Here is a 24,239-nt window from a genome sequence, read left to right as displayed (position 1 = left end):
TGGACGGAAGGGTGGGGGCAATAAATAGAACACGTAGCGTCAGTCCAACACCATCTCTGTGATGCTGACACGTGCTACCACTGTTAGACCAAAGCAAAACCGGCGAGTGTTTTGTTTTCGTGCACGGTCTTCAGTCTGAGGCTGTGTCTTCGCTGACGGCGGCAAATTCGCCGCCCTCAGATCAATTTCTCTGTATTGACTGAGTGGTCAGTGAAGACCCGCTCAGTCGATCCAGAAATCGACATATTAAGACCACCTCCACAAGTAGCGTAGCGCTGCGTTGATGGGAGCGCGGTTCCCGTCGGAGCAGTGCAGTGAAGACGGCGTGCAGAAGAGAAGCAGAGAAGTCAACGGGAGTTACGCAGGTTTTTTGCATAGCTTACGTAACTCTGCTCGACTGCGGCCGAATCTCGGAGGTGAGTGAAGACAAGCCTGGACTGTTAAGAAATGCCCTGAGTCCAAAGGATCTTGCCAAAGCTCAGCATTAGGCAGCTGGAGAAGCTGTTTCCAATGTGATGCTCAAAGCGGGGGGAGATGATGATTTACCTAGGCAAAACGTTGCTTTTTTTATTCAGGGAAACGCTTGGGAAAGAGAATGTAACTTGTAACTTCTGGAGTGCTTGCCTGTCAGTCGGTAGATACTTATGGTCCATACCACTGTAGTGTCTGAGTGCCTCACAATCATTTAATGGGTTTTATCCTCATGACACCTTTATGAACTTCGAAGCATGGTTTGTTAATAAATGACTTCCCCAAGGTCACACAGAGGAGTCTGTGGAATTGAACCCAGATCTCCTTGAGTCCCAGGCAAGCTTTTTCTTCACTGCTGGTGATACCCAAACCCCTACTCAATTCTTGTCCTCAGGGAATGACCTCGGTGGTTCGAGGCTGTGGGCTTTTGTACCAGGAGGGTTGTGTACAAGGACTTCTCTAGCCTGATGCGTTCACTGACTTTCCCACCACACCTTGTGTGTATTCTGCCAGGAATTTTAATGAAGTGATCTCCTGCTTTGCTGACCCACCCTCAGAGAGTCCCCTGTTCAGCGAGGCACGAGCTACGCTCTACCAAGAAGAGGACAATAAGGTGAGGCTGACGTTTGGTCACTTCCTTCCAGAGATGCAGCATAAACACTGTCGAGACTGACTGCACCGTCTTATTTTCAGAATGCTCAAGAGGAGCCCATCCACATCCTGAACATAGCCATCCGATGGGCCGACCATCTTGAGGATGAGGAGCTGGTGCCGATCTTCAGAACCTTTGCTCAGTCGAAGGTCTTGTGCCATTGCAGTATTTTGCTTTTGTTTAGATCCTTTTAAACTTGGGGTGCAGTTCCTGTGCAGTCTGCTCATCTGATGTGCTAAACAGCTGTCACTTTAGACCTGCTGGCAGGCTATGAATAATGCTCCCATTTGCGGATCTAGTGCTACCACAGCAGCAATGTCTGTGAGAGTTGTCTGTTTCCCTGGGGGTGACGTTTGGCAAAGGAAAGCTTTGCCAGTCACATGACGCTTGTCTCCTGTTTCCATACAGATAAACGTCCTTGCTGACTGCGGACTCCGAAGAATCACATTTTTAATTGTGCAGCAGGTCAGCAGGGAGAGGGCTTTGAGGGCAGTATCATTTTGGTCACACTTTTAAATGTACACTCAGTATAGTTTTTAAAGGTTAATAAATGATTCTGAGCAGTTGCAAGCATGTTACAGCCATGAGTAGTATGTTTTAGAGGGATAAAATAAGAACATCAGTAGAATGGATGCTTGGTTGTAAGCAACCAGTTTGCCTTTGTAGCAATTGATTGACATATCTATTGTGTTATACTTTCTATGACGGTACTCTTAATATAAAATGTGAATGTTATTTTGTCGACTCAATATTTTGTTGGGGTGGAATGGGGTCAAAACAAAGGTTTTACAAGTGAAGTCACCCCCAAAAGAAGAAGCAACTGTGTTGTGTTTAAATGCCCTTTTTGCTAGTGCAAGTGAGAATTGCTTGTGTCTCCTCTCTGTATTTAATGCCATTGCTGGCTTAATTTTTTTGAATGTGTCTATTTTTTCCTTGTTACAGAGAGAATTCCCAAAGTTTTTTACATTTAGGGCAAGAGATGAGGTAAGGCTCATTGTCTGTCTGATGTCTCATAAGTCATCTCTAGAAATACTGAAAATATTCCCAAGTCAAACGGGTTTGCTGTCTTCTCTGATGTCCACTCAGTTTGCAGAAGACCGGATTTATCGGCACTTGGAACCAGCCCTGGCCTTCCAGCTGGAGCTGAATCGGATGCGAAACTTTGACCTGACTGCTGTCCCCTGTGCCAATCACAGGATGCATCTCTATCTAGGAGCTGCCAAAGTGGAAGAGGGCACTGAAGTTACTGACTACAGGTTTTTCTTACGAGCCATTATAAGACACTCTGATCTCATTACCAAGGTAAAAGGACTTGGCGTTCCTCATGCTGTGCCTTGAAATTAACACTGTTTCTGTTGCGTGGTCCAGATCCATAGAGCTCCCTGGTAGAGGGTTGTGCAGGGACGGGTGTGCTGGTCGTGCGTCCCTACCCCTCTCTCTGCATAGGCTCAGGCCACTTGTTTTTAGCCAGTCTGCTGTGGCTGCCAAGGAGGGAGGGCTGGCTGTGAGGATGGTTCTGAGATGCAGACACACGTTGGCTAGACATTGTCGTGAGACTTCTGACCAACGGTGACCCTTTCCATCCCGCATCTCTGCAGCATCTGAGTATCTCACAGATGTTGATGAATTTATCCTCACGGCTGCACACCGTTCTCTGGCAGCCTGAGAAGCAGAGATTTAAATGAGTTATGTTGCTCAGACAGGGATGAGCTGGGGATTGAACCCCAATATCCATGGTCCCAGTCTAGTGCCTTAACACCAAGACCTTCCTTCTGGCCACGACCAGCTGGGGACGGGTTTGAAATGGCAACCTGGAGGTGAGGGGCTTTCTCTCAGAGACCACCTTTTCCTCCACAAAGCTGCTGGTGCATTAATGTATAGTATTCAGCAACACCCAGTGGGGAAAGCTCTGAATTCCTTGTTCTATTACTCTGGCTTTAAGCACAGTGATCTAGGATAGCCAACGTGCAGAGCATTCCTTCTTTGGGGCTGCTCAAACTTTGCCAGCTTGAGGGCCGTGCTGCCAGAAGCTCAGGATTACGTGCCAAGTTGGGTCTGCAGAGGAGCATATTGCAGCTCTGCTCCTTTTTAATACAGGAGGGTGGCACATGGAAACTGCAGGTGCCAATACCCGGCTCTGACCAAGATGGAGTGTCACGACCGTAGGCTATGCTTCCATATTACAGATGGAGGCTGAGGCTGTGCTTGGCTCACCCAGCCTAATTTGAATAGGGACACGTTTCTGTCTTACCTGTGGCAGTATTGCTGCTCTCTGTCCATTCCCAGCTCATGTGCTGCCTTGTGCTCTCTTTCAGGAGGCCTCTTTTGAATACCTGCAAAACGAGGGTGAACGGTTACTCCTGGAAGCAATGGATGAGTTAGAAGTGGCCTCCAGCAACTTCAGCGTCCGCACTGACTGTAACCACATCTTCCTCAACTTTGTGCCGACTGTTATCATGGATCCGTCGAAGGTGGGCTTCCTCGAAGCGGAGTACAAATCACTACCTAATTTGGGAGCTTTCTGGGGCAGCAGTCGTCTTTTCGGTCTGTATTTGTACAGCGCCTAGCATCCCGGGCTCTTGATCCAGGACCAGGGCTGCAAGGTGCTACGGTAATATGGTAAAAGATCAATAACTTTTTCACTTTTAATGGGCATTAAAAATGAAACCGCTGTATTTTTTCCTGTACACAGAGGTTTCACAGCGTTGGGATTGGCTATAGGGGCCGCAGTTGGGAGGGATGGGAGACATTTCCCCCAAATTATGCCTCTCCTGTTATTTCCTTCTCCCTCCCTCCCCCATTCCACTCCATTAGCTGTAGGACTCAGTTTCCCAACATCTCTGTGTGGCTGTGTCACGTTGTGCTCTGCCCCCGTTCTTGCCTGTGCACGCTGGCGGAGGTGCCATATGCTAGGGAGATGCTGAGACCTCTCACGTAAGAATTAATTAGTACGTTAAACTGAAACCTGCCGGAATTCCTTGTGTACAGTGGTTGGTGACTGGTACTAAGTGGCAGCCCAACAGTGTCAGGGGATCAGTGTGGGCAATGCACTGGGCTCTGGCTTCCTGGGCTGGCAGGAGCTGAGAAGCAGGGAGGGAGGGAGATCAAATCATCATAGAAATGTAGAACTGGAAGGGACCTTGATAGGTCATCTCGTCCAGTCCCCCACTCTCAGGCAGGACTATGTGTTATTTAGACCATCCCTGACAGGTGTTTGTCTAACCTGGTTTTAATCTGCAAGGACTAAGATTCCACAGCCTCCCTAGGTAATTTATTCCACACAACCAGTTTTTTTTTTTTTTTTTTTCCTGTCAGGCAAAAACGTTTGACAGCACTTAGTTCATCTCAGCTGGTGGGGCTGGGTGGCTGTTGTTGCAGTGAAAATGCCTGAAATCAGCACAGGGGGGTGATGGTGCAGGGCCAGGGAAGGGGGACAGCTAGTGATTTCTCATTGGTGCGCATTTAAAATGGCTGTGTGTGAAGGGACAGGGCAGGGGGAATGTGCCTGTGGGCTCAGACTTGTGCCACGTTACAGCCTGTCTGAAGGAAACCATTTGAGATTCTCCTGCCACAGTGGCAAGTAGGCTCAGGAGTTGGGCGTTTGTATCCCTAGATCGAGGAGGCTGTCCGCTCCATGGTGATGCGCTACGGCAGCAGGTTGTGGAAACTCCGGGTCCTGCAAGCTGAAGTGAAGATCAACATCCGTTTGACACCTGTCGGCAAAGTCATTCCTGTCCGCCTCTTCCTAACCAATGAGTCCGGCTACTACTTGGATATTAGTCTCTACAAAGAAGTGAATGACCCCACGACTGGGAATGTACGTGATTTATGTGGGAGCTAATACAGAGTATATTTTAAAAAAAAACAGACTGAAAACATTTCCCCTCTGCTCAGACTCCCTCTCACCGGGCTTTCCTTTCACCAGATCTTGTTACCGTAGTTGAGCGAGTAAATACTCAGTTATGGTAGTATCAGGAGGGACTTCTGCACCTTTTATGGCTGGATTCAGTAACTCCTGTCAGGGCCTGCAGGGCCTGGGAGCTACCACTCGAAGTGTAATAATTCCTGAAAACATTGTAACAAGTCCAGGGCCACAGTTGTCATTCAGCTGCACACTATAGCTATTTGGAACCTCAAAGTGATATCAGGAACAGAAATCTGATCCTCCTGCTCTGAAAGCACCACTTACACTAAAGAAGAATTGCTGCCAGTTCTGAGCAGTATAGGGCTTATGACATATAGTTAGACCGTTCTGATTCCAAACAGCAGGGGGCAGGGTGCACACATTCACTGCTCGTTCATTACAATATCATTTGTGTCTTCCCCACCCAAGCTGGATACATTATTATTTTATATTGAATCCAGTCCTTAATCACATGGTGGTGAAATAGAAAGTTCGTTATCACTGATCATGTTGGGCGGTCGTCATATGCTAACTGTCTAAACAACTCTCTGCGCCTTGCGTCTGAGCGATTGTACTTTAGCTTTGTAAAGGGGGATTCACCTGCGTGGAGGAAAACTGACTCTCCTACCTTCCCTTTAGATTATGTTTCACTCCTATGGAGATAAGCAAGGGCTGCAGCATGGAATGCTGATTAACACACCCTATGTTACCAAGGACCTGCTCCAGTCCAAGCGCTTCCAGGCACAGTCGCTAGGCACTACCTATGTGTATGACTTCCCTGAAATGTTCAGGCAGGTAAGTCCCGCTAAATAGCTGTTGGAAATATTTCTGTCATTTACTTCCCTTTTCTAGTTCCATTTCCAGCTTTCCTGTTTGGGTGGGAGAGGGCTGGGTTGAAACCTCCCTACCCCAACTAGCATAAAAACAGTTCATTTATGTAAAGTGTTCTGAGGAAATTGTCAGCTGATGTGAAATGAACATAGCTCCACTGACTTAGTGGAGCAATGCCGGCGGAGGGGCTCGCCCAGAAAGTCCCATACAACAAGAAACAAAGCTGAGCTATGTTGTCAGCTGTTCTTGTCCCCTCTTTATTTAAATAACTGGAATACCATTAAGTGAATGTTCATTTATGGTGCAGCAGTAGCCTTTGAACTGCTACAGAATGCTTTCTATCTTGTTTGGTATGTGTGTGTGCAATTGTCTTGTCTTATTCTTTTGCAGGCTCTCTTTAAATTGTGGGGCTCTACAGAAACATACCCCAAAGATGTTCTAACCTACACTGAGTTAGTGTTGGATTCCCAGGAGCAGCTGGTGCAGATGAACAGGATACCTGGAGGGAATGAGGTATGAGCAAAATGAGGAGGAGTGTGGGGCTGGGGAGAGCTGGGATGGGGAGTGGGAAAGACAGAAAATAGAAGGAAAGAGGTGTAGGGAAAGACAGCAATGAGGGGGAGAGAAGGAAACCAACACCAAAGGTAATACAGAAAAAGATTCATCATGATCTGTTATAGGAAGGAAAAGAGAGAGACAGTGGAGCCAGAGAGAGAGAGATTAGTTACAGAATAATGAAAGGAAGAGATGTAAGTTGCACTTCTATTGAACACATTCTGGAGAGAGCTGATTGACATGTTTCAAGTAAATATGGTATCCAATACATGGTGCGCAATGGTTCCTTTAGCTCACAGGTGTGTGCTGACACAGGTGTTTCTCAGCAGGGCTGAATCCTTAGACTAGTAGGTGTTGGGACAGGTTTTCAAGCCTTGCCTGTTTCATTGGCTTTTTTTAGTTCGACTGCATCACTTTCAAGTTGAGCCCTTTCTCTTGCCTCGCAGGGTGTTGTGCAGAGCTTGTTGCGTAGTGCATCTTGGAAGAATGAATTGAATCAGATCAAAGGTGGCAAAATAAAATGCTGGTGGCTTTTGACAGTAGAACTTCAGCAGCAGCCTGTGCTCCAGTTAGGGACTCATCTGTGCTGTGACTGACTGGGTTTCCCAGATGTTCTAGCCATTTTGTCAGGTGCCTGAACGCTTCTTCAGGTTGAACAAATCAGTCTGAGTTAAGTTTGGAGGATGCTCTTGGGAGTAGAAGCTGTGTGTATGCAGAGCCATTCATTAATCTGTGACGGCTGGAGAGTAGCCAACAACTAGCATTTACTTCCTCTCGAGAACCTTGTGACTTTATATCCCTTTGAGCAGGTTGGGATGGTTGCTTTCAAAATGAAGATGAAAACCCCGGAGTATCCAAAAGGCCGAGACATCGTTGTTATCAGCAACGACATCACGTACAAGATTGGCTCTTTTGGGCCTGAGGAGGATCTGCTCTTCCTGCGAGCTTCACAGCTGGCCCGCTCAGAAGGCCTCCCACGGATCTACATCGCAGCGAACAGCGGGGCACGGATAGGGTTTGCAGATGAGATAAAGCACATGTTCCAGGTGGGCTGGGTGGATCCCACAGATCCCTACAAGGTAGGTGTATTTATCTCATTACAGTCAGGAAAAAACTTATCTGTGAAAGACCCAATTTGGGAATCAGAAGGGTTAAACCAAAGATGCAACAGCAGTTGTGAGATTAAATGGGGTTTGATAACACACAGGGTTAATACATAAGTCCAATTGCAGGGCTCCATTCAGCTTCCTCCTTGCACAAGAGCAGGTCCCCCCACTTCTGCATACCCTTCATCCACATCCTGTCTGCTGGCCATCACCCGTGGGCTATGGGATCTCCGCCCTACCCTTCTCTGCTATGTCAGGTGAGCCCACTAACTGGATCAGGAAAACAAGGCAGAGCTAAAATGCCCCTTTCAAAGCCAGCTGCAGGACAAGGGGCAGCCTGAGAATTCAGCAGGCTGATTGTAGAGGCGCCTTAGCATTGGATTGGACTGTGGGTGGCTAATGGTCAGTTCTGTGCATGTGTTGTGGATCTTAGGCCAGGCTTATTCTTTGTCTCACAGTCCAGGCGTGCCTACAGTTAAGGATAACAATGGGGAAAATTTTCAAAAATCCCAAAATGACTTTAAGGCGCCTAAGTCTCCATTGTCCAAAAATGAGTTAGGTGCCTAAGTTAAAGGAAGTTATTGGGACTCGAGGACTTAACGTGCCTTAAGCAATTTCTGTGTTTTGAACATTTTACTCAATGAATTTACAGATTTCTGCTTATTCTCATAGCCACTGCTGAGCGTTTGCATACATTTTATACTGTGAGGTGATGCTGTATCCCACTTCGAGTGTGGTGTGTGTAATGTGGTGGTGTATAGAGATAAACTTGTGTGTGTATTATACAATGAATACATTACTGTGTGCTTTATAAACTTAAATTAGTAAAATACATGTACAGCTTTAGTATGGGCTATTAGATTTTTAAACCACCAATCAGTGAAAACTGCACTACAAGCCGCTTATGCCTGCATCATAACAGACTTCAACTCTTGTGTGTAGCAAGCGCCTATTGGAAACAGTATATTTAATGGCTGTGCAGGCAGCTTCATCAGCTTATTCTTTTCCGTTTGATTGGAAGGGGTTCAAATACCTGTACCTGACACCGCAGGACTACACGAGGATCAGCTCCGTGACCTCCGTGCACTGTGAGCATGTGGAGGAAGGAGGAGAGTCCAGGTGAGTGGCTTTTATTCAAGTCACAGCCTAGGTCTACACTGCACGCTGGAGATATAAGTTCCAGCTTGAGAAGACATCCCGGCACAAGTTCTGGTCGAGCCAGCACACTGAACATAGTGTGTAGCCATGGGGTGCATGGGCCTAGCTGTCTTGGACTTGTAAGGTGTTTAGACTTATCCCCATCACTCCCCTGTGAGACGGTGAAAGCACCGTCCCCATTCACAGATGAAGGAGCTGCAGCCTAGAGAGGCGAAGTGTTTCACCACAGATCACACGGTGTCTCCTGTGCCTGACTCCCAGGCCGTATCTGCAAGTGCCTTGTGAAAATCAGCACGTTCTGTTGTCTTTTCTGGCTCTGTATTCTCTCTTTTTGGCTTCTCCACAGGTATGTTCTAACTGATATCATTGGTAAAGATGATGGGTTCGGAGTGGAGAACCTGAGAGCATCTGGTACCATTGCTGGGGAGTCCTCTGTTGCTTATGATGAAATTGTGACCATTAGCATGGTATGGCTTTTGGAATCGTTAGCTGATTTTATAAGCCATTCTCCTTCCCTCTTATCCAGCACACAAGGCACCTATGGTATTTACTTTTAAAGCCACACAGAATGAGCTCATGATTGGCCAAGTGAAGTGGATCCAAATATTATTTGTGAAATTCCCTTAAACCGGTTTAACTATTGATGTTCAGATGAAGTGTGCTAAAGCTGTGAAACGCTTAGGATTTATTTTCTGGTCTAAAACCCCAGGCGCATACTACCTTCCATAGAATATTGAGCAGAACTATCCACTATAGGTTGGCAACTTGAAACCATAGTGAAATAACAAGATTATTATATACAGTGTCAGAATTGAGCCTTCATTAGGTCACTTGGATGATGGTATCGGCAGCATTAAGCTGAAACAGACAAATAACAGCCACTTCATTATCTGTTGTCCTGGGTGACAGAGGAGAATGCAGAATCCTGGTGGTGATTCTTAATAATTAGGTAGCCCTTTTCCCTCAGTAATTCTTCTTGTCCTTGTCTGCATCTCTTAGGTGACATGTCGGGCCATTGGAATTGGCGCTTACCTGGTGAGGCTTGGACAGCGAGTGATACAGGTGGAGAACTCCCACATCATCCTCACTGGGGCCAGTGCTTTGAATAAGGTAATGAGTAGTGTCTTTCCACCCATCACTTTATTTTTCCCTGAAAATTATTCTTTCTTGTGCTGAGTCATCACTCTTCTTTGTAGCTCCAGAAACATTCGCCGTCTCCCCCCAGCAAAATTCTGAAATGGACATTTAGCGTTTCACACAGAAAAAACTCCACGGTGCTCTGGACATGATAATTTTTAGAACCAGATGAGTTATTCGTGGATTATGTGTAAGGGGATTACAAACAATTCACAGCATTTAGAAGGTCTCTGCAAACGTTATTCTGTACACACACACCCACACCCCTGTTTCCTGAGACAGTGACTGGGTAAGGTCACAGAGCAAGTCATTGACAGAGCTGGTATTCTTAGGGACTTGTTCAGGCAGCTAGTTCAGGGCTATAGGTGTACAATCTTGTCTTCATGCAGAGTTACTCTGGCTTCATTTAAGAAGTGATTTTTTATTTTTTTTTTTAAAACCCATTTAGTTAGACCAATGCAAAAAGTAGTGTGGACACTCTTATTTTACAAAACCAAAGTCTAGCTTCATCAGTCAGGAATAGGTTTAAACTAAACTAAAATAAGCCACTTTTAAAACCAAAATAAGTGTGTCTACACATTGGTTTGTACTGGTTTAGCTAAACAAGTACAAGTTTGTGTGTGCATAAGGTTGACAGCTGCTTTTCCTATGGGGTGACAATCTTTTCTATTTATAACACTTAACAAGGTTCTGGGGCGTGAGGTCTATACCTCCAATAACCAGCTCGGAGGCGTGCAGATCATGCATCATAATGGGGTTTCCCATGTGACTGTCCCAGATGACTTTGAAGGCGTCTATACCATCTTACAGTGGCTTTCATATATGCCGAAGGTGAGTCGCTCCAATGAGGCAACTGTGTGTTAGCTTGACATTTCAGTTAATGTAGAAATGCCTTGTTTAAAAAAAAAAAAAAAAGCAAATGCAGTAACTTTTCATAATGCTTTCAGTGTGCTGAAATAACTTCTGTAGTTGCTATTTTGAAGGCTTTTATGCCACCACATAATGCACTAGAAGCATCATAGAAAATAATGTGAAATATTGTACATAAGGAAGAATAAATTATAGATAAGGAAATTAGTCTGGATTAATGCTCTTTCTGCAATAGCCTCAGTAATATTTCAGTGGGGTAAAGGGTAGAGCGGGAACAAACATTGTCCAATGGATTTTTGTAGTGCTATTTGGTAAAACTGGGTTAGAGATTTTTCTTCTTATAGGACAATCGTAGCCCAGTGCCTGTTACTGCCACAAGTGACCCCATTGAAAGAGAAATTGATTTTGTCCCTTCCAAAGCCCCCTACGACCCCAGATGGATGCTGGCAGGAAGACCACATCCAAGTAAGTAAGGGTGTTCTAACCTAGACCTTGTGCAGAAACTCCACTCTGTCCCCCCATCCTATGTGTACTTGTTGCTGTAAAATCCTCCCAGGCCTGTGTAAGCAGAGTATTACTGCTCTTTGGTATAATGTGTGTGCTGGGAGCTTATTGTGAACTGGTTGGCAAAATAGCCTTACAGTTACATGCTCTGTTTATTGCACAGCTGTTACGGGAACCTGGCAAAGCGGCTTCTTTGATCATGGCACTTTCATGGAAATCATGCAGCCCTGGGCACAGACGGTTGTCGTTGGCAGAGCAAGGTAACAGCAAAGTGCAGTCCTTCACTAAACCAGCTGTTCACAGTGTACTCTCTAAGAGCCATTTTCTGCCTCGATATTAAGAATCCCACTGAAATCTATGTACCCATCTGAGTGGTAAATCAAGGCCGGAGTAGGCACTAAACTGTCTGTGTAAAGAGTAGCTGACGTTCAGCCAAGCGGTGCTTTAATTGACATGGGGTTGCATCACCCCCTCGTGGGAGAAGGGCCTTCCTGGGGAACAGGTTCTGTGTCGTTCCCCCTACGTTGTTCTATTGAGCAGTGGGGAAAGGCAGCCCCCTGGACTTGCTTTGAGACCAGTTGAACTTGTCAACTCGATAGAAGTGAAAATTCATCTCTGCTTTAGAAACTGACCTGGTCCCTGGCTCTCTGCAGGTTGGGAGGGATCCCTATCGGTGTGATAGCAGTAGAGACCCGGACTGTGGAGATGGCAATACCAGCTGACCCAGCAAACCTGGATTCTGAAGCAAAGGTATGTTGGGAAACTGTTCGGGAATGTGAATGTATGTACAGTGGCAGTGCTTCATATAGTAAAGCTAGAAGAAAACCCTGCTCTGGGCGTTCCTTTTGTGTGGATCTGGCTTCTCCATTCTTCCTCATCTTTCAGGCTGTTGGAATCAACTACCCTCAGTCCCTTCTTTGGTTTTAAACTGTACTTTGTTGACCTACCAGCCTCATTTGCCAACAGGGATCTAATCTGAACTGAATGTGCCTGCTTGCTCTCTTTCAGATAATCCAGCAAGCTGGGCAGGTGTGGTTCCCTGATTCAGCTTTTAAAACAGCCCAGGCTATAAAGGACTTCGACCGAGAGCGGCTCCCTCTCTTGATCTTTGCAAACTGGAGGGGATTCTCCGGTGGCATGAAAGGTGATTTCCTGTTCAGTTAAGAGCTAATCATGGAGAACAGCCGGGATATACACAGCATGGGCTGTGATTTCTGTGCAACCCTCCGTGAAGTATGGGAAAAGCTGAGCATGCTCAGCTTATCACCCTTAGTGCTGCAATTTCTAGGAGTGCAGTTCCCCTGGGAACGAAGTCCCACCGGAGCACGCTGATGATGTGATGCTGTTCTGACAGATTCTCCTGCAGGAGCTCTCCTGCACTGATGTTGCTACAGGGGCTGACGACTGGGTTGGGCTGGAGTGCTGCATTAGTGTCACACTGCAGGATGGGTTAGCTCTTGTTTTTTTGGTTTATTTTTTATTGTGGAGGCAGCTGCTCAGTCCCTGTCAGTGAGGGGAATGCTTTGTGTTTAAGTGAGAAATCTAGTAAGTTTTATAGAGTCAAACTGCTAGGCACCCTCAGGTGGGTGGGCTGCAGGGTAGTGTCTGGAAGAGGCGGGCACTTTAGAGTAGAAGTAAGTGCAGGGGTCCAGAGAAGGGATAGAGAGCAAAGCTGGGTGTATTAAACTTGGCACTGCTCTCTGGCATGTGTTACCCAACCCACGGCTTGTCCCTGTGGCTCCACCGTGCAGGAGGCATTTACCAGAAACAATTGGTAACATGAAGGTCTTGGTTTTCAGACATGTACGATCAGGTGCTCAAGTTCGGTGCTTATATCGTCGATAGCCTCAGGCAGTTTAAACAACCTGTCCTTGTCTACATCCCCCCATATGCCGAGCTGAGAGGAGGGTCCTGGGTAGTAATCGATCCAACAATCAACCCTCTGTACATGGAGCTTTATGCAGACAAGGAGAGCAGGTAGGTAATACCTTTCTCAGGGTTTTTTGGAGTCTCCTGTTCTGATACTTTCCTCGTAACTTTCTACTGTTCTAGGCATTTTCCATAGCTTTTGGCTTAAATTTCTAGCCAATCCCTCCATATTTTTTTAAGGGCTGGACAAGGATGATGAGCCCAAAATGATTAGAGCAACTAGATTGCTGGTAAACTGAGAGCAAGCACACACTATGTGTTTTAACACAGCTAAATGTAAATGTATACGTTTTGGAACAAAAAACATAGGCCGTAGTTACAGGATGGAGAACTCTATCCTGGGAAGCAGTGACTAAAAAAAATTCGGGGGTTGTAGTAAGTCATCAACTGAACATGAGCTTCTAGTGCAACGCTGTGGCTGAAAGGACTAATGCGATCACGGGATGCATAACGGGAATCTTGAGATGGAGTAGATTTTACCTCTGTAGTTGGCATTGGTTTGACCACTGTTGGAATACTGTGTCCAGTTCTGGTGTCCACAGTTCAAGAAGGATGTTGGTAAACTGGAGAGGGTTCAGAGAAGAGCCAACAAGAACAATTAAAGGATTAGAAAACCTGCCTTAGAGTGATAGGAGCGCAATCAATTTAGCTTAACAAAGAGAAAGTTAAGGGATGACTTGATTAATCTATAAATAGATACGTGGGGAACAAATATTTAATAATGGGCTCTTCAGTCTAGCAGGGAAAGATGTAACACGATCCAGTGGCTGGAAGTTGAAGCTAGACTAATTCAGGCTGGAAATAAGGCATACATTTGTAACGGTGAGAGAAATTAACCACTGGATCAATTGTATCAAGAGTTGTGGTGGATTCTCCATCCTGACTATCACAGCGGTCCCTTCTGGCCTTTGAATCTGTAAGTCTATGACAATGTGACCTTCCATTTCCTGTGCTTGTAGTCGTCATGCCAGCTGCCTGGGCCTTTCAATGATGTTTTCTTCACTTATAAATCCTTCCTAGCAGCCCCCGGGATGGAGGATAAAACTAAACTACACTTGGAAAAACAGACACCTTTCTGCTTTATGGTGTAGTTGTAGCCATATCGGTCTCAGGATATTAGAGAGATGAGGGGTTTATTGGACCAGCTGAACCAGTCCTGAAAGAGTTCTGTGGTTTGGCTCTAAAGCTTGTCTCTCTCACCCACAGAAGTTGGTCCACTTGAAGATATTATCGCACCCTCATTTGTGCTTGACTTTCAAGCAGGGCGGTTATCATGAATGAGGACATAAAAGCAATTATTGTGAAAAGTCTGAACAATATCTGGCCAGTGTCCTGTTTAAAGCTATACAGCTACAACTCGGTAACTGGTGATCTGCTGAGATCTTTCAAGTGCCAGGAGAGAACCTACATTATTATGAGAAATAATACTTACAGAGCACGCAAAAATGTGAGGAATGTGACAGAGGAAATACAAACCTATTAGGTGGTCCTTTGAGGAGTTCATAGACTCTTTTGCGGGGGTCTCATAACACGTGAGATTTAGTAACCTGTCAGAGTCATGAGCCAACAACTAAAAATCGTTGGACTCCCCCAGCACAACTTGCTGGATATTCTACATAACACTGGTCCTCCAAAAATATAAAATAAATTGCTGGGCTGAATAAAAGTATTATTTTTAATGGCCCTCCTTTTATCTTAGCAAATACTTGGTGATAACATGAGCAGAGGGGCAAGTAGAAAATGCTAGAAAGAGAAAATTGGAGGAATCTCACAGATTTGGGAAGGGAAACCGTTGCAGATTTCCAACATCCATGCTCTTAATCCTCAAATTTTAAACCCCTTCTGTATTGTAACAAGAGGAACAAAATTTCAGCTGAAGATAATGTAAAACTGGAAAGTCTTCCAAGTACGTATGTTCTCCATATGGACCTCTCCATAGTACCAAACGTAACATTACAAAACCTCTGTGCTTTCTAGGGGAGGCATTTTAGAAGCTGAAGGAACAGTAGAAATTAAATTCAGAAGGAAGGATTTGATAAAGACCATGAGAAGAATTGATTCAGTCTATGCTATGCTTGTTGAACAGCTGGGTAAGAAGAGAATTTGTTTCCCTTTCACTTTTGTTCCAGTTTATGTTGCTATCTCAAAGCATGAGGCATGAACTCTGGAGATGGGTAAATGATGGTACTGCTGACTATTTAAGAAACCCTGTTTGGTGCTAGAGAATCCTGGACAGGCCACTTGGTGCTATTTGAATACAAATTAATAATAATCTCTTTAAGGGGTTATGATGTCAGTAATGCCTTGTCCATCTGTTCTTATGGCCTCTTCACACCATGCACACACACCCTCCGAGAACAGTCATCAACACGACAAGTAGTATTTCTTATGAGTAAGGATACGATTCAGTCATGGATTCCGTGACTTTCAGGGACTTCTGTGACTACTTCTGGGGCGGAGCTACCAGAGCTGCTGGTACAACTGCCCAACAGCCAGTCCTGGGTTGGGTCAGCCCCTATAGCAGAAGCAGCAGCGGCGCTAAAGCAGCTGCAAGCCTCAGCAGCGCTCTGTTTGTCGTGTCTCTCCTCCTTCCTCCCCACCCCCAGCTCTAGGGTATTTTTAGTGTAAGTCAGGGACAGGTTGTGGGTTTCTGTGAATTTTTGATTATTGCTCACAACCTGTCCCTGACTTACACTAAAAATACCTGTTGCAGTATCTTAACCTTACTTATAAGTTACTTTTTGTTTCTAAAACCTTAGGAAATGATAGAGACACTGTATGTAAAACAGAAGCACTCATGCAGTCTGTTTAGCTTGGAAACTGCTTGGGACAGAGACAGTGCCTTGTTTTTCTAGAGAGTGCGCCATGCACATTTGTGGCAGTGTATAAACGATAAACTCCCGTTAAGGTCACTAGTAGTTAACATGGGTTTTTGTTTTTAAGGACCTTTCTTGGTTGCTCCTAATTTAGGATTTGCTGCTCTCTTACTGCCTGGCTTTCAGGTAACTGAACGCAAATCCAGACTTGACAGGTGCTTTGTTTCCTGGAATAACAGGTACACCAGAACTCCCAGAAGAGGGTCGCAGAGAGCTGGAAAAGCAGTTGAAAGCTCGGGAAGAGCTCCTCTTACCCATCTTCCACCAGGTGGCAGTGCAGTTTGCAGACCTTCACGACACGCCAGGAAGAATGCAAGAGAAGGGCGTTATTACAGTTAAGTGACAGCGCTTTGCTTTCTGCTTTTATTGTGCTGATATCAGGGAAATGTAACAGCCCAGGTGATTTGCCTTTAGAAACCACGCTCAAGGCATTAAAAAAAAAAAATCCTTCTACTGCAGAGGGCAGTGCAAGGGCTGATGAGGGTGAGGGCCTGTTTTGTCATGGGGTGGGCAGGAGCTAGGGAGCACAGGTTGCTGCTGAGTGACCTGGCTGCACCCACCTAGAACTCCACTGGCTCCAGGTCCTGGCTCCGTCAGAGCACTGTGTGGTGTGGAAGGGAGCTCTGAGCGAAGTTGCACTGTGCTGTTGGAGATAGTTTTGCAGACCCTGCAGGGTTTGAAAAGCAGAGGTTTTACCTCTGATTCCGCTGTTATTTTTCAAAAGGGCAGCATGTTTGTTAGTGGGGGGAATCCCTGGGGAATCTCTCTGGAGATGCAGACTGCCAGGAAATGCTCCCCCATCCCCCAGTACTTGGTCCAGACAAATGGAGGGTACCAGTGTTCTGAACTGCCTCATCTCCTCCATCCCCAAAGCACTTCCTGGGCAAGCCTGAATTTTGCACTCTTTTCCCTCCGTCACCTCAGGATATCCTTGAGTGGAAAAACGCCCGCACACTCTTGTACTGGCGTCTGCGGCGCCTCCTCTTGGAGGAGGTGGTGAAAACGGAGATTCTGAATGCAGACAGTGAGCTCAGCAACATCCACATCCAGTCCATGCTGCGCCGCTGGTTCATGGAGACAGAAGGAGCTGTGAAGGTATCTCCTTCATCTTGACCGTTTCAGGTTGTCATGTTACTGATTTGCAGTCAGTTTCCTCAGCGCATCCAGTGCTGTCCAGCGACAGCCTGCCGGGCTTCCCCACGCACGCAGGTGCTCAGTTTCCTTCCCGAGTTTAGTTTAAACAGGTGATCAAAGTTGCTATTCCATAGCTTGAGTGTAACATTCTTGCCATGGGGAGTGGCCATTGAAATCCAAGCACTCTCTCTCTTCAGATCATGTAACCTAAATTGGATGCGAGTGGTCATCAAACTTAAACGAAATGGAACAAAAAAAGAAGTCACAGTTATCTTGAAGCATCTTCTCTTAGTGGAGAAAGAAGAAATTTCGTGTCCGTGCTTTCAAGCTTTTTTTGTTTTTATTTCTTTTTAAATAAAAATTCAAAGTCATGACTTAAGTGCATAACTTAATTGGTGATCGTGACTGTTACTACCCTGTAAGTCTGTTGTTTTTTTTTTTTTTTTTTTTTTGTCCCTAGTAAAATAATGGCACCAATAGAACCACAAAGCATCTAGGAAAAGACAGAACCCTAAGCAATAAACCATATACGTTTTAAGAATAAATTTTACCAAACTGAAGTGCTTGATGGAATTAGTAGGTGAAGGGAACGTGAGATATATTCAGTGTAAGATTCCAGAATGTTCAGGTTTGAGTAAAGCAGTTGATTACAACCTCACGAAGTTTTACTCCCCAAATTGAATTCATTTGACCTTAGCTAGGAATACTGTTCTGCGTACTGAACACTCGCTGGCTGATCCAAAGCAAGGAGTAATCTGTAGAGTTGAGGAAGGAGTCTAGTGATGTACTTCTGGGATCTGTGTTTAGCTCCCATTTTACTTAACATCTTTCTTAATGATCAGGAAGAGGAAATGTAGAGCATGTTATGAAATTCAATGAGAAGGGAGGAGTTGCAAATACCAGTAAGGATGCAGGGAGGGGGCTATGGAACAATTGAAAGAGAACAGGAAACATGGGAAAATAAATAAACACATAAAAAAGAAATCAAGAATCAACTGGAAAAATTGCAAACTAATACATCTGGAAGAAGGAAACTAGTCCAGATGTCTGGGTGGGGATATTAAATGGTAGGAAGAAAACGGAGGGAGCAGTAATCCTGGGGGAAGAGGCAGAGACTGGGGAAGAGAGAGGAAATCTCTGGGAGAGGAAGTGGAAGTATGCAAATGATGCACTGCATATTCACCCCTGTGCAAATTAAGGCATTGCATTATTTACATAACTGCTTCAGCTTTCTGGACCTGTGCTGGCCTTAAAAGGTATGTGAAGGTAAGATCTGTTGGTATGAGGAATAGTGTTCCATGGAAACAGTGTAGGGCTCTGTGTCCTGGGATATTCTAACACTGGGTTTGACAGCACAATCAGGAGCAATCCTGCACTGGAAAGAAGATGGATTAGATGATTTTGTAGGACCCCCTCTCTCTAATGAGTATGCTAAAATGCTCTTGTTGTTTTCTCTAGGGCTATCTCTGGGACAATAACCAGGTGGTGGTGAATTGGCTGGAGAAACACTTGCAAGAAGAGGAGGGTTCCCAATCAGCCATTCGGGAAAACATCAAATATCTGAAACGGGATTATGCCCTCAGACATATCCGGACGTGAGTAGATGTGGTGCCCTTGCCTCTTACTGGAGGAAGTTAGGTGCTGCTCAGTCAAAGTAACTGAGTAGTATGTATCTAAGGGGCATAAATGGCCACAATAGATCCCTTCATCAGATCAGTTTGAGTGTAGAGTGTAGGAGGCACTGGATGGGTCTTGCTCAGATTTTAAGAACGTTAGAACAGAAGCTGTCTTCCTGTATATCATGTACAGCGCCCAGCACTCTGCCAGCAATTAAATAACGCTACTCTCCTCCTTTCCTTCTTGTGCACACTGTAGCTTGGTTCACGCAAACCCAGAGGTGGCCATGGACTGCATGATTCAAATGACTCAGCACCTCACCCGTGCACAGAGGGCCCAAATCTCTCGTCTCTTATCTACCATGGATGACGCCCCCACTTCCTGACGAAAGGCCGCAGGTGCTGGTACCAGGAGTAATCACTACAGATAAAGAAGCGCACAGAGAGAAACCACTACTTCTTCCCTGGGTTTATTCGACCCAAGCATTGAAGCCTTAGATTCTACTGATGTCTCTAAATAAACTATGCCAGTGTTACATTTTCTACCATGAAAATAACCTTTCTGAGAACAGTGTTCATCCCGGACTTGTGGGGACAATTAAAGACAAATCCATTACAGTGGCATTTTTGCAGGATTTAAATTCAACCAAAATTGACCTCGGGAGCCTTGTCTTCAGGACAGAGGTAGGTAGGGACAGGCCACAGGGTCATCTGATAACTGAATTTAAAATTGTTTGTTTTTTATTGTAAACCCAGTTCTTAATCATAAAACGTTGAGATACATTTCACTGGAATGAATGAAGCTGGGAGTAGAAATCAAATCCTGTATAATAGCCTAAAAAAGAGAGAGATTTTTGTACTCATGTTTACTTTTGCCAACCATCTGCCAGCGTAAGAAAATGTTTTATTTTTAATGAACAAGAGAAAACTGTGTTTTGAAAAACATTCACACTGACTGACCACTAGAAAACCATTGGAGAAGCCTCATCATTCCCCCGCTCTGGAAGTGTTTAGTAGAGGTGATTATGAAATAATTACTGGTGCATAGTCTGGGATTCCAGGGAAGGTTTTGATAGAGCCATACATTTTAACATCTTTTCTTTTATTTGTGGTCAGGACGCCAAGTTTGCAGCTGTTAACACCATTGTGGGTGTAGTGTCTGTTAAATAGCCACAGTTCTAAGAAGGGAATGAAAAGCAGCAGTTGAATTTTCCATCTCTTCTTTAGTCCGTGTCCCCTTCTGTGTCATATTGGAATTCCTTGGAATCATTCCAGTGTGTGCACCCCTTCCCACTCACCCATGTGCACTCTATTTGCATAGGGAGGGAAAGCACATGTGGACCTGACCTCATCTGCTGTTAACCTAACCTGATGAATTAGAGTAACACATCACCCACTTCAAACCATTTAGTTTAGTAAAAGCAATAATTTAGATCTTACAGTCTTAGCTGTGCCTTTATTCTTTGAAGAAATTGTGGTGTCATTTAACAAATCCTTTTGCCTAATGTAATGGCAGAATAGTAGTGATCATCCACCCTTTTGACATTTTAAAAATAAATCCTCGGTTGAACCGTACCCTTTGGCTATCCTGGGTTGCGGAATCTCATGACAGTGTATGTACCACGTCTCACTGTAATGGTTAATCATAAAATAAGATATGGCCTTAGGCCTCTTGAGTATGGCCTTCTGGGAATAGAAGAAACTGGTTAGCTGGTTTAAATACCCTGTTAAAACCCTTCTTTGGGCATTTTACAGATCCTGTCAGTTGATTTTAAGCTTAAAAATGACAAAACCAAAGAGAAGCACAGGACAGCTGTGCATGTAGTGGGCTAGGGAATGTGTTGAAACAATTTACTATATGCAATGCCAGTGACAAGGTTTTTCAAAAAAGAATGTATTGTGTATTTTATTGAGGGTGAGGCAGGAGGGCAGCAGGAGAGACTTTAAGGGCTCCCTGATTTGAAAGGTATTACATGGGCACGTGTTTTGTCATAGAGAGGAGGAAGTGGTGGTGTTACCAAACTGCTCCAAATAAAGTGACCACATTTTTCAGGGAGGATTCTCTGATTTCTGGTTCTTTGCCTTTGTACTAGATACAGAGGTTCTTCGACCTGTATCGTCTAATTACATAAAATGTGCAGAGCAGAAACGTTTGCAGAGGCATGTGATCTGGAGCTTGCTTTCCTGAGCAATGATGGTGTTCATACACAAAACTCCGCCCTACTGTAAGTGAGCTGTGCCAGGTTGGTTGCCTTCAAGGTTCCCAGCGGCTATAGTCTATCGATGCCTGGTTGTGGTTCTGTCTAACCCAATTGTATTAGAGTGGGATGAGGAAGCAAGGATGCTTCAGCAAAGCCTTCTCAGACATGTTCGGGGGTGGGTGGGCGTGTTTCTCTTTGCCCTTTCCTACGTGGTGGATTGGGGATTTTGCAAGATTGTTTGCTCTGCATGGCCTGGGACTGCACTGCAACACTTATGCACTAAGCGAGCAGTTTTTTCGAAACGGCATTCTGGGATAGCGAGGGTGGGGGTGTAGCCCCAAGAGTAAATGATTCTTTTTGAATACTCTGTACATAACCTAGGAGAATGAAGATGTCTGCTATTAAACTAGCTATAGTTCAAGTAAACTTACAAAATAAAATCTCTTCATACACCCTCCACTGCACCAAATTTAGGGATGAACTCTGTCCCATCACCATTGATGGAAGGTCAAGGCCTATTTACAATCACTGAAGGCCAATAGCATACTGTGTACACAGGGTGACACTGTATCTTGGTAGGTGGACTAGTTACCCTAAGAAATCCTCTATCTTTTAATGAAAAGTGAATACTTGGTGTGTGAAATATGTCCTGGATTTTCAAAGATGTTTAAAGGAGTTAGATGCCCAACTCTCACTGAAAGGGGAGGTTAGTTCCATTGTATTCTTCCTGTAAATAGCATTGCACTGGTGTTCACTACAAAGCTGCCCAGTACTGCAGCACGTTTAATGCGAGAGCACACCTGTACAAGCTTCTAGTTTGGGATGAGATCAACACTTCAAGCTTAGGCTGAACTTAATGGCTTTCCTTGGCTTAGTTGTCAGCTTCTGAAATTTTGTTTAACTGTAATCCTCAAAGTAGTTCAGTAGGGAAGCATGTGTAATTGAGGCAGAACTCTGAAACCCTGTGTAAAACTGTCTGGAGCATTCATTTAGGGCTAATCCGTGCAGTCCTTACTCAGGTTAAACTCTCTTTGATTTCAGTGCCTGGAGAGCGAGAGGCTTAACTACAGCACTGGTACTAGATAGTGGGAAAAGGTTTGAAAAGACAAGTAGGGAAATGTAGGGCATATAGGCCCTTTACTGGAAAAAAAACCTTGCTGTTAAAACTGCTGCAGCGAACGCCAGACAGACTTTCCGCTAGTGTCCTCTGACGAACCATCTGGAGAAATGACTACAGGGTGACCAGACCTTGGGTAAGTTACATGGCAACGGTGCAGTAAAAGTCTCTGTAGTAATTACACTTGAATATTGGTGGTTTATTTTCCCCCAAATTTTCCTTGTCACTTTGTTACCTTTGGATACCTGTCAGATTTGCAGGGAAGTTCTGCTTTCATCCAACTCTTCCAGCCGGATTGGGTGAGGCAAAAGGAGGTAGCTGAGGGTGCAGCCCAGGTGGCCTTTCTCAAATGTGAACCCAGCTCCATGTCTCAGGAACTGGAATGCAGGGCAGCCAGCGAACTTGAGCGGGGGTGGGGGGGAGATGAGGCAGCGACTTTGACAAAGACACCTGAGCTGGGCCCCCACGGGGGGGGGGGAGGAGGGGGAAGGGTACACTTTACTGGGGCCCATGGGGCCCGGCCCAGGCTGCAACCCCCATTACCACGAGGAAAACATTTTTCATGGTTCATGAGATTGTATGTGTAGGATGAGAGATTGTGGTGTGTGTGGGAGGGGGCCCGTGTTGCAAGTTTGTACTTGGCCCAAAAAATTTATGCTTGGGCCCCGCCCCTGAAGAGCTGTCGGATGGTGATCAGTGCCTCCAATTTAACCTGATTTCAACAGTTCACCTTTTAAAGATTTATTTTCGTATACAAAGGATTGCAGGACTTCTTCTGTGAGAAGTGGAACTAGGCAAAAATCAATGGTCGTGGGTGAGTTTAGAGGCAGAGATTTCTTGGCAGCCCGTGGGCTGAGGAGGAATGTACATGATAAACCTTTTTAAAGCGTTATTCTCAAGGCAGATTTGAACAGGGAGACAAAGCAATAGATTTAAATCTATTTCTATTTCAGGAAAATTCTAAGTCGGCTCAGTCGTTAGCCTGTTCTGTAACCGGACCCTTGCTCCTGGCTCTGCAAAAAATGGCTTGCTGCATGACCTAGAACAAGTCACTCAGTTCTCTGCACCGCTCTCTTCTGAGCTGTAAAAGGAGAGTGATCCTAATGTATATCAGGGTGGATTTGAAGGCGTAGCTGCTTATGCGTATATAAAGCACAGCGAAGTCTGATGAAAGGTGCTGTGTAGAAGCAAACCATTGTTTTAATTTGTGTGGATAGTAGAAATCCCTTGTGAGGGACACGACTGTTCTCTTGTAGTGATGGGCTCTTTAGGTGATGTGCAAACTCGCATTCAGGAGAAGTTTCTAGTAATTTGCAGCAAACTTAGACAACATATCAACGATCAAGAAGCCCACTGCATTCTTAAATCTGGTAAAACCATTCTCCATGTAATGTTCAGATAGCAATTTCCAGGCTGCTGCTTTTTAATACTTAGTGCAAAATGCCATTTGGAGTCGGCTTTATTTAGACCAGACTAACTTAACACAGTACCTCTGGAATAACCCAAGTTTAATACTAAGAAATATTTATTATTTATTAAAAAATTAAAACATCTTAATTGATACCAGTCACATCAAATGATCAATGTCCACATTATTTTGTTTTTTAAATTGGACTTGATTAAACAATAAATTATGGCATGGAGCATCATGCCACTTTAGAAGTGGTTACTACTTATGTGCATGTTTGAAAAGATATATACGCATAAGACATTATCACATCTCATTTTCACAGTTTTGATTTTCAACAAGAAAGTACCACTGGTCGCAGTGGGATAAGATTCTGCATTCTACATCTTCCCAGAGAATCTATATGTAGAATTTAGCAAAGGCTGACTGTTTTATTTGATACTTATTTTTCAGCACGCAGATTTAAACTAGCGGGGGCTGCCTTCTGCTTCAAAATATTCTTAGTCATAATTTAGTTTAGGGAAGAGTTTCATCTGAATATCAGTAGGTACAATGTTGGTACAATTATAAGGAAGTGTAAAATTGTTATTGAACCACAGTGATAAGCAAAACATAAAAAATAATAAATATTACTTCAAGGTCACAGAGGTACAATAACCTAAACACTACATTTAAGTGTAACTCTTACAATTTTCTTTACATCACTCCTCATTTGAACTGTTTCTTCAAATTCAATTTTAAAATATGTTACCAAATACTGTACAAATCAG

At 44.6% G+C, this 24,239-nt stretch overlaps 1 protein-coding gene across 4 annotated transcripts in view; it reads left to right on the top strand.

Annotated features, from left to right (window-relative positions):
* ACACB (acetyl-CoA carboxylase beta) overlaps positions 1-20,800 on the top strand; it is a 60,566-nt gene extending 39,766 nt beyond the window's left edge. For all 4 annotated transcript variants that reach the window (XM_067539459.1, XM_067539460.1, XM_067539458.1 and 1 more), the window contains 24 exons: positions 985-1,084; positions 1,165-1,272; positions 1,532-1,588; positions 2,066-2,107; positions 2,210-2,425; positions 3,439-3,594; positions 4,737-4,940; positions 5,667-5,822; positions 6,249-6,371; positions 7,223-7,492; positions 8,541-8,638; positions 9,024-9,144; positions 9,677-9,787; positions 10,502-10,645; positions 11,029-11,149; positions 11,352-11,448; positions 11,842-11,938; positions 12,197-12,332; positions 12,988-13,165; positions 15,095-15,207; positions 16,173-16,327; positions 16,918-17,088; positions 18,586-18,722; positions 19,003-20,800. In XM_067539459.1, coding sequence (XP_067395560.1) covers positions 985-1,084; positions 1,165-1,272; positions 1,532-1,588; positions 2,066-2,107; positions 2,210-2,425; positions 3,439-3,594; positions 4,737-4,940; positions 5,667-5,822; positions 6,249-6,371; positions 7,223-7,492; positions 8,541-8,638; positions 9,024-9,144; positions 9,677-9,787; positions 10,502-10,645; positions 11,029-11,149; positions 11,352-11,448; positions 11,842-11,938; positions 12,197-12,332; positions 12,988-13,165; positions 15,095-15,207; positions 16,173-16,327; positions 16,918-17,088; positions 18,586-18,722; positions 19,003-19,129 — 3,238 coding nt within the window. In that variant the 3' untranslated portion in view covers positions 19,130-20,800. The remainder of the gene's footprint in view (positions 1-984; positions 1,085-1,164; positions 1,273-1,531; positions 1,589-2,065; positions 2,108-2,209; positions 2,426-3,438; positions 3,595-4,736; positions 4,941-5,666; positions 5,823-6,248; positions 6,372-7,222; positions 7,493-8,540; positions 8,639-9,023; positions 9,145-9,676; positions 9,788-10,501; positions 10,646-11,028; positions 11,150-11,351; positions 11,449-11,841; positions 11,939-12,196; positions 12,333-12,987; positions 13,166-15,094; positions 15,208-16,172; positions 16,328-16,917; positions 17,089-18,585; positions 18,723-19,002) is intronic.
* The last annotated feature ends 3,439 nt before the right edge of the window (positions 20,801-24,239 follow it).

Source organism: Emydura macquarii, unplaced genomic scaffold (assembly GCF_026122565.2).
Source record: "Emydura macquarii macquarii isolate MOO-44397 ecotype Brisbane River unplaced genomic scaffold, CSIRO-AGI_Emac_v2 contig_554, whole genome shotgun sequence".
NCBI lineage: Eukaryota > Metazoa > Chordata > Testudines > Chelidae > Emydura > Emydura macquarii.
Note: the sequence above shows the minus strand (reverse complement) of the source record. Positions and strands in the feature narration are given on the sequence as shown.